This window comes from Staurois parvus, unplaced genomic scaffold (genome assembly GCF_062004578.1).
Source record: "Staurois parvus isolate SC_StPar_1 unplaced genomic scaffold, SC_StPar_1.0 ptg000423l, whole genome shotgun sequence".
NCBI classification, from domain to species: domain Eukaryota; kingdom Metazoa; phylum Chordata; class Amphibia; order Anura; family Ranidae; genus Staurois; species Staurois parvus.
Window position 1 is genome coordinate 3600807 of NW_028318219.1, and position 13411 is coordinate 3614217.

Sequence of the window (13411 nt, forward strand, 5' to 3'; positions counted from 1 at the left end):
ATGCCAGGAGTCTTCAGGAAGGGTTTTCTTAGGTAAGCACACCTTCTTGCCTGCATGCTTGAGCTAAGGGCAGATGGATTCACGGAAGTACCTGCTACATGAATCGTCTGCCCTTACTCAAGATGGTTACAGCCAGAAATGCTAGAGGGGAGTTTTTCAAAGTGATTGCTCAGCAAAATAAAGCATGGAGACATGGATGGATGGGGGAGTTCGCGGAGAATTATAAAGAGCATTTTTGGTTTGTGGTGCTCAGATGCAGTGCAGTTCAGTTTTAGGTTCTCTTCCACTGTAAGAGCATAAACACACGAGGATAGGTTTGACTTTTAGTTTATATGGCAGGTTTGCTTTAAGGGACTTCGGATATGAAGTATGCACAGAAGAAAAAGAAAAAAAAAGAAAGCAGGTGATGTTGACATGCAGATGTCGCCATGTTTGCACATTTCTTATGAGCTGAAAAAAAAAAAAAAAAAAAAAAACAAACACATAGGACTGTCCAAAGCCACTAGTAAAAGGTAAATAACTAGAGGGTTTAATTAAAATATGCATTTCAACAACATGTTATACTGAAAGGACATAATTAAAGCAGATTTCAACAGCGAAGGCTTGTCCGTGCGGCATCAGCAAAATGGGTAGCACACCACACCGCTCCGAATAGATACCTCTGATCTGTAGCTCCAGTGACTCACATGCTGTTCCTGACTTTTTAGTAGACTTGATTCACAAAGTACCAATCTGAATGTTTCCCAAGTGTATATTCTCCACCTGCAAAGTCTCAAACTGGATATCCTGTACATTTATGGCGCTGCCTTCTGGGAAAATTTCTACAGTCTCTATAATGGGAATGGTTTCTACAGTCTCTACTATTGCCACAGTGTTAGAGAGGTCAGTGGCATGGGTCTCTTGATCCTGCAGCGGTACAGCCTGCTCGCGGTGCAATTTCCGGTGCTTCCAAAGGTTGGAAAAGGAACGATACGCACGTCCACATTCTGGGCAGGCGTGGGGTCGCTCACCTGTATGAATACGCTTGTGCTCAGCTAGACGCACTGCAATGGTGAAAGCTTTGCCACAAACATCACATTTGAAGGGTTTCTCCCCTGTGTGAAGGCGGATGTGGTCCTTGAGGTGGGTGGATTGGCGGAAGGCTTTGCCGCAAACTTGACATGGGTAAGGCCGCTCCCCAGTATGAATTCGGCGGTGAACTTGCAAAGATGTTTCTGTGCTGAAGGTCTTATGGCAGTCCAGGCACTCCTGGCTTCTGGGGCTTACCTTTGGTTTATTCCGTGCTGGCAGGGGTTGTTTACTCTTACCTGGGCACCCAGCACTTCCTGTGCTACCATGCTGAGTTGAAATGTGGGCATTAAGCTGAGCATCAGAATTCATTTTCTTACCACAAACTGGGCACTCCAACTTATCTCCCGGTCCAACTCCAGTCCGGTTACAACGATGATCTTTTAAACGCTGAGAAGATGGGTAACTGGCACCACAGTCTGCACATCTGAAAGGCTGTTCACCACGGTGGCTAAGTTCATGGACCTCCAGTAATCTCTTGAGCAGGAAAGAAAGGCCACAAACTTGGCACTTGTAGGGGTATTCCCCGGTATGGTGATATTGGTGCATGAGGAGGCGGTAAGGACGGTGAAAGCTAACCCCGCACTCTGTGCATTTGTATGGGTAGGTTTGGCTGTGCACGACCAGATGCTGCTGGAGTGTTGAAGACTGGCTGAATGCCTTGCCACACAGCTGACACTTGTGTGGCTTCTCCCCTGTATGTGTAAGCTTGTGCCGGAGCAGATTGGCCTGAGCGTTGAACGATTTACTGCAGACGCTGCAAGAAAACGGCCGCTCCCCTGTATGAGTCAGCATGTGGTTGCGAAGATGTGAGCGCTTCTTAAACGGCTTGCTGCAGGTCGGGCATTTGTGCCTTTTTTCCATTGCATGCACAAAACGCTGGTGGCGCAACAGCTGAGACATCAGAGGAAATGATTTACCGCAAGTTGAGCACACAAAGCCCCCGGCAGTACTGGGGAAAGTGTTGTCTGATTTCTTTTCTTCCTCTTGTACAGGTTCTTGAGTTTTGGTGCTGTGCATTCGGCGGTGGTACAGAAATTTTGTCATGTTGATAAAGGTCTGGCCACATTCACAGGAGTACAGAGGGTTGGTCTGGTGGGTCCGGCGATGATTAACCAGGACAGATTCACTGGCGAAGCCCAAGCCACAGTCCACACAAAGAAAATGATGTTCACCTTGATGTGACTTAAGGTGCTCTTCTACCTCTGGGTGTGTAGGGAACACTTTACTACATAGAGGACAGTTAAAGGGACCGGTCTTATGAGATAACAAGTGTGTTTTAAGTTCTTTGTCGCTCTTAAAAGATGCTTTACATGTAGCACAAGACAGTGTAGCATTGTTCAGAGCCAGTACTTGTTTCACTACTGGAGGAGCTGCGACACCTCCACTCTTCTGTCCAGAATGGTGAGGGGGAGGGGGAGCACTCTCTTTTACTAGCTGTTCAACTATCTGTTCATTAGCCAAAGGCTGTGCTGCCACATTTGACTGACTGCTAGCCTCTGGGGTATTATCCTGGCCTTGAAAATGGGTGGCTTGGTGCTCCAGGAACTCCCCGGGAGATTGGAAAAGCTGAGTGCACTCAGAACACTTATAAAACAAAACTTCCACCGCACACTCCTCCGCTACACCCTCATTCTTTTTATAGGAATGCTCCAGGTCCACCAACACTTGTGTATGGGAGACTGCAGCGGGTGATGAGGTTGGGACATGAAAATGCTGCGGACCGGCAACAAGGTGGACCTCACCAGGTGTAGAAGGGTCACACATGAGCTGTATAGAGTCCTCCACAACGTGGTCCTCTGTCTGTAACAGCACCTTGGACTGTGGCACATTTTGGGGTTCCATGTGAGTGTATCTATGGGCCAGCCACATATCCTGGCTGTTGAACAAAGCTTTGCATTCCTGGCATTCATAGTGAATTTCACTGCGAGATGTGCGTTTGGCTTTTAGGCTTTCTGGCTTTGGAGGATTTTGGAGTAACCTTATATGCATTTCTTGGTGGGCAAGCAAGTCACCTGGTGTCAGCAGCAGCTGTCCACATTCTAGGCATTGGTACTGGTTCTCATGGGAGCCAAGGTCCAGGACCTGGTATTGGGCTTCTGGTACAGGACCTGTATGGCTTTGTTGGTGCACAACAGCATCTTCCAAGTTGGGGAACTCCACTCCACACTCTGAGCACACATAACGGTGCTCTATAAACAGGACAGTTTCTTCTGACTCCGTCATTGCAGCATCTCCACTCATCCAGATCCAAGACTTAACTGCCAAGAGAAAATTACTGTCATTTCAATACATCCCGTACCCAGCCACACACAAAACTAACAAGTATCATGAGGTGTTGCAGTTAATGCATCAGTCCTCCCCTGTAAGTGAAAAATCTCTCGGGGACTCTATTGATCTCTGTTCTCTAAAGATCTATGTAATAAGTTTCTAGATCTGACATCTGCTGTGGGCATTATGAGGGGCTCCAACTCTCCCTGCTGATTTTCCATTTATTTGATGTTGTAGAGGATGGAACATGAAGAGCTGGAACACGCAATAGTGGCTGAAATAACCAGGACTCCCAGGTGCACAGAAAGTATGGCAGGGAGATTTCACTGCAGCAACAGGAAAATAGAAGTATCCGACACGCTAAAGTGTCAGGCGGTTCTCATTTTTGAGGTGCCTATAACTGAACAGGTGAAGCCCAACTCTGGCAATGACCTTTGGAGCAGCCCCCCACCCCCATTAACACTGCAAGGGTTAAATGCTCAACATGTTTAGGGGTGGAGGATTAAGATGCAATACTTGTATTTTGCTGCAGGAAGCTTTCACACTTTCCTATTCTCCCCGATGCTAGAGGCTGTGTATGGTCCCCTCTGTGTCCTCATGTACAATGCAGGACTACTGATCCCGCAGTTTACTTAATGATGTCAGCATGCAACTGGAGTGTCTTTGAAAAGGAGCTTCAGGGGAACCATTCACAGAGATGGAGAAAGCCTGCAAGTATTACACCTCATTCCTCATCCCCTAGACTTAACATGCTGCAGCAGCACATGGTAGTGCACCACGCAGTGTCTGATGCATTGATGTAAGAGCCTATTCATTTGATTGAACTGCCTAATGCAATGTGTCTCAATGCACAAAATGTGTTGATTTGAATGGGCCCCAATTACAGCTGTGTTAATTGTTAAAATGACAGCATTAGGTATTATGACTGGGTCTCTTTAAAACATTCAGTTAAACTAAACCTATCTTGGCAGGAAATCCTACTAAACAAAATGCCAGGTTTCACGTGATCTGGCACCTGCACAGCCCTTTAGATAGCAGTTGGAGCACCAACAAACCTCAACATCGTTTTAAAAATTTTCACTTAATATCAGCAAATCAATTCTCTTTAGCAGGGAACTACAGCAGGGGGCTACTACCAGAGAAACATACAGCGATGGTCAACTTTCTTGATATGGGGGGCCTCAAAGGCGGCCTTCAACACCACCAAAGGGCCGCACATAAAATTCAGTGAATATTCAGTGTCAAAAACAGAAGACACCAGGATATAGTCAATGACTGCGGACATGATATAAGAGATGGCCAGACTTCAGATATAACAAAAGAGATGGAAATAAAATGCAACAGAATACACGAGACGGTCAGAGACTGCAGACGTGATACACGAGACGGTCAGAGAATGCAGACGTGATACACGAGACGGTGAGAGAATGCAGACGTGATACACGAGACGGTCAGAGAATGCAGACGTGATACACGAGACGGTCAGAGACTGCAGACGTGATACACGAGACGGTCAGAGACTGCAGACGTGATACACGAGACGGTCAGAGACTGCAGACGTGATACACGAGACGGTCAGAGACTGCAGACGTGATACACGAGACGGTCAGAGAATGCAGACGTGATACAAGAGATGGTCAGAGAATGCAGACGTGATACAAGAGACGGTCAGAGACTGCAGACGTGATACAAGAGACGGTCAGAGAATGCAGACGTGATACAAGAGATGGTCAGAGAATGCAGACATGCTGCTGAAGACTGAAAGACTGTAAACATGCTATAGGGATTGTTGGAGATCAGAGACATGCTTCAGGAGACAGTCAAAGACTGGAGAAATATTACACGTTACACAAAAAGTTGTAAAGGGGTGCATGTTGTCTCCAGGCCATAGGATGGACACCATGGATATAGAGTGAGCAGGATAATCCACTGGACAGTGGCCACCCATAGATGAAAATCACTTCTGGATGAAACTTCCAGATTCCGCTACCAATGATTTCTTCTTTAAGAAAACAGCCAAGACAGATTTGTAAGCGCAATATCACTTGCATCGCATACTACAAATCTCACGGATGTCTGTGCTGTTTTAGGACTGCCCTGTGTAGTGTAACAGTATAGAAGTAACACTAGATGCAACAAACAGTTCTACCATATGCATGTCAATGTCCTGATAAATGAAATTACTCTAAAAAAAAGGTCTTCTGAGTCCAACTAATGCAGATATGAGAGTATCACCTACCTGACTTCAATCCGGGCTAATCAAGGAGGCTGATCAAGGAGGCTAACCAAGGAGGCTCATCAATGAGGTGGTGTGTTCATAAAAGTAACCTACAAAAAGTATAACTTCAGGTTAGATATTGTATAATAATAATCATAAGCTGAGACATTGACAGCACATTCGTCCTCATATCAGCACAAGGCATCTCCTCAACTACCAATATGAATAGATAGATTATTAAACATTTGTGATTATAATGATTCCAACTTAAAAGTCCTTGATGTGTGATTATATCCACGCCTCTATGATTAATTCCCAAACAGGTGCTCTTTATTGCTTATATCCACATATATTCCTATAGGTGCTCCTCCACCAGAGACGTATATACTCTCACCTCCTTATATGACCCAAATTGCATAACTCAAATACCGCCTTTCCCCTTTAACCCGAGTAGGTATACTGTATGGATGGCTCCACTTTCCTCCTCACTCTGCTGCAAACGGTCTCATCTCCTCTTTATCCCACAAATCCTCCGCATATGTAAACAGAAACGTTTGCCATAGTGTAGTACTTAAATATAGTGTGATTTATTAAAAAACAAAGTGCACTCACATGTAAAAGTGTCCTGCTGGGACAAAACAGTAAAAAAATCCTTGTTACAATGTAATTCCAATGTGTTCAGGAATTTCCAAGATGGCGGCTCGTTAACTCGTATAGGGTGGGCCGATGACGTCAAGCCGCTAAACCGGAAGTTCACGAGCCGCCATCTTGGAAATTCCTGAACACATTGTAACAAGTTTTTAATACTGTGTTGTCCCAGCAGGACACTTTTAAATGTGAGTGCATTTTGTTTTTTTTAATAAATGACACTATATTTAAGTACTACACTATGGCAAGCGTTTGTTTACATGTGGAGGATGTGGAGGATATGTGGGATAAAGAGGAGACGAGACCGTTTGCAGCAGAGTGAGGAGGAAAGTGGAGCCAGCCATACAGTATACCTACCCGGGTTAAAAGGGAAAGGCGGTATTTGAGTTAGGCAATTTGGGTCATATAAGGAGGTGAGAGTATATATATATATATATATATATCTCTGGTGGAGGAGCACCTATAGGAATATATGTGGCTATAAGCAATAAAGAGCACCTGTTTGGGAATTAATCATTGAGGCGCGGATATAATCACACATCAAAGACTTTTAAGTTGGAATCATTATATTCACAAACGTTTAATAATCACATGGTCTGGATGTTTTGATGTATATAAGGATATATGCGCAGCACTAATATATGATATACCTATCTGTGTGTGGAAATGCATGCAAGTGTCAGCAGCACTGGTATACACAGGAGGTTGGGGAGTTTTTTGTTGCGCTGAAGTTTTATTTGTACACATGAATATATAGATGGCAACTTTCTAGAACCTCCACCTACTGCAGCTGCAGGCATCATCCTGCTGTAACCACTCAAAGTCCAGAAATGTATGGGTACGTCACTGGTCTGGAAGTGGTTAATAGAGAAAACCAGTGTAGTCAAATCTGGCCACACAGGTTACAATCAGATTACAATTGTAAGCTCGAAAAAGCAGGGCCCTCAATCCCCTCATGTTTTGCATTGTATTGGTATTGTTCTGTCACATGTTCTGTCCCCCTTTGTAATGTACAGCGCTGAGCAAACTATTGGCGCTTTATAAATACTGTATAATAATAATAATTGTGTAACATTAAGGCCTAAATAAACAACCGTTTTATTTTATATCCAATCAGCAGGCCATTGAACGGCATAGCTGTTGGTAACACATGCATTTCGTACCTGGCATTGGCCGATACAACAGAAACTGATCGACATTCAGCCCATGTGTATACCAGCCTGACAGGCTTCTGGTAAACGGGAATGCTGGAAAACCAGCATCTGATCAGTAATGGCAGCCAATGACGGGGGGGTGCTCAGGGGAATGCAGTCTCCCTGTCAGAACACAATAGCTCAGCGGAGAGATCTCTGTACTAACATTGCATAGTTAGTACAGGATCTCCTCCTGAACTTTTTTTTTTTGTTCAGCCCACTGGATTGAACGAAAAAAGACTGATGGTGTGTGTCCAGCATTACAGTCCCTGTACAGCAAGGCTCAAGTGTCAAGAAGTAGCAGCATAATGAGCTAGACAGATCCATGTGATCACAAGTAACATGGTGATAGGAGGAGAAAGATGTTTGACAGAGGGATGAGCTCCTCCATTCACTGTCTGAAGGCGGGTCCAGGACAGCCTGGGCTCAGAGGACATTGGTTGAATGAAGTTAGCCAACACACTAAGGACATCTAATGGCAGGGAAAGAAAAAAAAAAAAAAGTACAGAGGTGCTTACTCTTGATTTTTTCTGCAAAATTCACCATCAATCCAGTTTTAATATTTTTTCTAAATTAATTACATCCTAGGTTTGCCTGCAGTTCTGCTTTAAAGGGGGAATTGCACTTTTGTGGCAAATAAAAAAATAATAATATGCCATACACAATTGCTACAGAAGCCATATTGTAACTGAATGTTATTTAAAAATTACATTTCCATTTTAATCTGCAGTCACTGGAATTTTCAAATGTAAAATTCAATGCAACATGGCTACATGGAGGTGTTCTGTAGACAGCCCCCCACAGTATGAGCTCAGCTCACTGTAGAAATTGGGCACATCTGAATCTGAATAACCTCCCACACATGGGCAGGTGTGACATCATCTCCTCCCAGCCAATGAAAGTGACTGGCGATCGAGACCCGGAAGCTGGCCGCCGCCAAAAACATGTCAGTAGTTGGGCAGGGAGCTCAGGGACACTGCATGGCTGGAGATGAAGTTTGTATAGTTCTGCTTTAATCTCAGGAGGCAGGACGCACTTCCCAATCACTGTGACTGGATGTCTCGGTGGTCATATAGCCAAGCGTCCTTCCCATTGGCTCCCGTTCACAGACGGAGAGCGGGAACTGGGATTACACTCACAGTATAGAAACCTCAGACTGCCATGGAAGCATATGTACAGCACATAGGCATGAAGGCCCACCCTCCCCACACAGTTGCCAAGAGGGTAACCCCTTTATGACCACCCAACACATACAGTATCTCCCAGATGTGAGTACACCCCTAAGTGAAAATGTCCAAATTGGGTCCAATTAGCCATTTTCCCTACCCGGTGTCTTGTGACTCGTTAGTGTTACAAGGTCTCAGGTGTGAATGGGTAGCAGGTGTGTTAAATTTGGTGTTATGGCTCTCATACTGGTCACTGGAAGTTCAACATGGCACCCCATGGCAAAGAACTCTCTGAGGATCTGAAAAAAAGAATTGTTACTCTACATAGAGATGGCCTAGGCTATAAGAAGATTGCCAAGACCCTGAAACTGAGCTGCAGCACGTTGGCCAAGACCATACAGCAATTTAACAGGATAGGTTCCACTCAGAACAGACCTCGCCATGGTCGACCAAAAAGGTTGAGTGCACGAGCTCAGGTTGTCTTTGGGAAATAGACGTATGAGAGCTGCCAGCATTGCTGCAGAAGTTGAAGGGGTGGGGAGGTCAGCCTGTCAGTGCTCAGACCATACGCCGCACACTGCATCAAATTGGTCTGCATGGCTGTCGTCTCAGAAGGAAGCCTCTTCTAAAGATGATGCACAAGAGCCCGCAAACAATTTGCTGAAGACAAGCAGACTAAGGACATGGATTACTGGAACCATGTCCTGTGGTCTGATGACACCAAGATAAACGGATTTGGTTCAGATGGTGTCAAGCGTGTGTGGTGGCAACCAGGTGAGGGGTACAAAGACAAGTGTGTCTTGCCTACAGTCAAGCATGGTGGTGGGAGTGTCATGGTCTGGGGCTGCATGAGTGCTGCCGGCACTGGGGAGCTACAGTTCATTGAGGGAACCATGAATGCCAACATGTACTGTGATATACTGAAGCAGAGTATGATCCCCTCCCTTCAGAGACTGGGCTGCAGGGCAGTGTTCCAACATGATAACGACCCCAAACACACCTCCAAGATGACCACTGCCTTGCTAAAGAAGCTGAGGGTAAAGGTGATGGACTGGCCAAGCATGTCTCCAGACCTAAACCCTATTGAGCATCTGTGGGGCATCCTCAAACAGAAGGTGGAGGAGCGCAAGGTCTCTAACATCCACCAGCTCCGTGATGTCGTCATGGAGGAGTGGAAGAGGACTCCAGTGGCATCCTGTGAAGCTCTGGTGAACTCCATGCCCAAGAGGGTTAAGGCAGTGCTGGAAAATAATGGTGGCCACACAAAATATTGACACTTTGGGCCCAATTTGGACATTGTCACTTCGGGGTGTACTCACTTTTGTTGCCAGCAGTTTAGACATTAATGGTGGTGTGTTGAGTTATTTTGAGGGGACAGCAAATTTACATGTTATACAAGCTGTACACTGACTACGTCACATTGTAGCAAAGTGTCATTTCTTCAGTGTTGTCACATGAAAAGATAGAATAAAATATTTACAAAAAATATGAGAGGTGTACTCACTTCTGTGAGATACTGTGTGTGCAGTGGAAAAAAGGTGGGCTTTACTGTCCACACGGCACACATATGCTTTGCTGGGTGGATGTTTATGTGATGAGAGCATGCTCACTGCATAAAGACAGCTCTCCAGCAGGACCAGCTTCTGATCATGTGACCACTGTGACAGTGTTCACAACCGACGATTCTTCCTGCCCCCTGGGGCATTCAGTACTATTTATATGGGTGCTGGGGAGGTAAGGGGTTAAACAGCCTGTCATAATAACCACTCCTCCAGCAGCCAATTTACTAAAATGCAGGATGATTACCTGATATTGTGGTGAGTGGGCAGTCACACAGAGCTGCTGCCCTTATGCGTCCCTGGGGGGCAGCTCTCTGTACCGAGCACACTCACTGCATAGTGCCCAACCTGTGGCTCTCGGAGCCCTCTGATGCGACACGCGACCTCAAACCACGGAAGCGCACTTCTATTATATCCTGTAGGTGTGTTGCACTTTCAGAAAAAGATATAATAGAAGTCTATGGCAAAGTGCAGCTAACCTGCAGGAAAGGAAAACTGTGCTGAAAACAGCCTTAAAAAGGGACTCAGGACAGTAAGGGCTCTTTTACATTTGCGGTTTGTTGGGCAGTAAAATCCCATAGTTGAGACATGTTTTTACTACACCACTTCAACCACTGGTGTAGCAGCACCAGTGATCGCAACGGTGACCCCACCCCATGCTCCAGGGGGCCCGTGCAGCCTCCGTGTCACATTCGGTTTTACACTTGGACAGTACGGGCAGCATATACAGGTCCCAATCCTCTCCATTGGTCTGTCTGCAAATGCTTAGGCCAGGGGTGCTCAACCTTTTGAAGCTGGTTTCTCCTCCTCCTCCTCCTCCCGCCAGAATTCAGCTGCTGCAGGAGGAAAATGTTCATTATGCTATTCAACATAAAAAATTTGAAATTCTGCACAGTTTCATTGTGGCCCGCAACCGGTTACCCAATCACTTAAAGCGGAGCTCCACCCAAAAGGGGAAGTTCTGCTTTAAAGACTGCTCCCCTTTGGGGGGCGGGAGTGGGTACCCGAATTTGACAGGTACCCACTCCCACTTCCGGTCTGATCGCCGAGGCGATCGGAAGCGGAAGGTATCCTCACTCCCTGTTGCCTTTTGGGACACGTGACAGGTCCCAGAAGACTACAGGACCATTCATGGAGTGCAGCGCTACTCGCGCATGCGCAGTGGGTACCTGGCTGTGAACCTGCAAGCAGTCACAGCTGGGTGCCCACACTGAAGATGCCGGCCTCCTGAAATACAGAACAGTCGGTGAAACGGGCTGCGGGGGACACACCACGGGACCGAGAGACAGGCAAGTGGCTGTTTTTTTAAAAGTCAGCAGCTACAGTTTTTGTAGGTGCTGACTTTTATTTTTTGACAGGGTAAGTGGAACTCTTTGAGTGGCCCGCAAACTGTTACCCAATCACTTCAGTGGCCCGCAACCTGTTACCCAATCACTTCAGTGGCCCGCAACCTGTTACCCAATCACTTCAGTGGCCCGCAACCTGTTACCCATTTATTTCAGTGGCCCTCGCTCTTCAAAAGGTTGAGCACCCGTGGTCTAAGCTTTTGCAGACAGATCATTGGTTATGATCAGGTGCTTCCGATCAGGCAACAGCCAATCACAGCTCTCACAAAGCCCGCCTTCTGGCATGCAGATCCTCTTAAAGGGCCAGAGGGTGGTGGAAAAGAATTTAAAAAAAAAAGCTGAACCCCCCCCCCCCCATCCCAGGCCGCCATTACGGTCCTCTATCCGTCATCCATACTGATCCTCCGTCTGTAACACTCTCTGATCCCCAGGGACTGGAACAAGCACACCAATCAGGAGCTCCAACTTCACCGCCTCACATTACAGAAGCCAAAAGGATCAACATGACAGGGGGCGGGCCTGAATGACAGTGTGTCACATGACAGGGGACTCCCAGTACGAACACAGAGATGTACTGCGCCTTGTACATGTGCTGCCATACTACAGGGTCCTGAGATACACCGAGGGGGGCACAATGGCACCAAATGTCCCAAATATATATACAATTAGATGAAACGAACAGAAAAGTCTCATGTTGTATATAAAAATGGGCTCTGGTGGCTGTACAGTGAAGAGGCCTCACCAAATACCCCGACACAAGTGTGACTGACTCCACATACAGGAGAACCCCCCCAACCCTAAGTAATACGAGGGAATGTCCCTTTAAATTGCTGGCTGGTGTAGGCCTGACAGCCCTCGGTAGAGTCAGAGTGTCAGCTCTGCGGGTCACAGGCCCGCTGTCCCCCCTCTTCCCCCCCTGTACACCTCACCTCTTCTCACCCACACACCGCGCCGCACTCTGCACGCGATTACAAGGCGGTTTCCCGTTGGCTGGCCTCGGGAGACAGCGAACCAACCAGAAATGTCCTTCTTCGAGGCGTTTTTAGGAAGCGACGGCGGAGACGTGACACTGCCAGCGCCATGTTTATTGTGGGCGAAACATCCCAAAAAGTTTGTTCTTTCATTTTCTAGGTAGTGACCATGGCTGCGTGTTCTTCTTAATCCTCTATGAGGTTCACAGCCGGTGTATATAAGTGTTGTTTTCTTTCCTATTGAATGAGTTGTTATGGAAGCATGACAGGTATATGATCATGAACAGGGGCGGACTGACAACTGATGGGGCCCCCGGGCAATAGGGGATCATGGGGCCCCTGTGTCCTTGCCCAAACTCAAAAAAGCCTATGAAAAAGGTACCAGGGGCATCTCATGGGGCCCCCTACTGACCCCGGGCCCTCGGACAGCGCCCGAGTTTCCAAATGGTCAGTCCGCCCCTGATCATGAAAATGGTTGCCATTTAGATCCCCTTTTAAAGTAGAACTAAAGGCAATTTTTTTTATTTTAATTTTGAATGAGTAAAAAAGGATTATAAATCCTGTCAGGTTTTTCCTTCTGTGTGCCATTGTGGAGAATTCCCTTCATTTCCTGTTCCGTAGCCAAAACAGGAAGTGAGGGGGAATCCCTCCAAAGTGAGGGAATCCCTATCACTAGAACTAGTGTCCCCATTGGAAGGTTTCCCCTCTGTTCTGGTGACAAGTCAAAAAATTGGATTTTCCTTCACACAGACAGGAATAAAAGCCTGACAAGGGTTCTAATCCACTAAGAAAATTGCCTTTAAGTATAACTAAAGGAACAACTTTTGGATGGTGTGGAGAGGGATTAGTACACCCGTCAATTTTTATTCATGTCTGTGTCCCCATTAGGGAGATTCCCCCTCTCTATTTGTCCTGTTTACTATTATCACTGAAAGTAAAAGAAAATCTAAAATTTTGGGTTGTCCCCAGAA

The 13411-nt window shown here is 46.3% G+C and overlaps 1 protein-coding gene across 1 annotated transcript; it reads right to left on the reverse strand.

The window, feature by feature from the left end:
* Window positions 1-506: 506 nt before the first annotated feature.
* Window positions 507-12454, reverse strand: LOC149454577 (zinc finger protein 574-like). The gene is made up of 3 exons (XM_089687355.1): window positions 12399-12454; window positions 5579-5667; window positions 507-3329 (listed from the first exon to the last, which is right to left on the reverse strand). The coding sequence occupies exon 3, from the start codon at window positions 3310-3312 to the stop codon at window positions 718-720; it is 2595 nt and encodes an 864-aa protein (XP_089543481.1). The 5' UTR covers window positions 3313-3329; window positions 5579-5667; window positions 12399-12454; the 3' UTR covers window positions 507-717.
* Between the last annotated feature and the right edge of the window lie 957 nt (window positions 12455-13411).

Bases quoted from the DNA above. Each gene is read 5' to 3' on its own strand.
- LOC149454577 (XM_089687355.1), bottom strand. From the start codon at position 3,312: ATGAGTGGAGATGCTGCAATGACGGAGTCAGAAGAAACTGTCCTGTTT.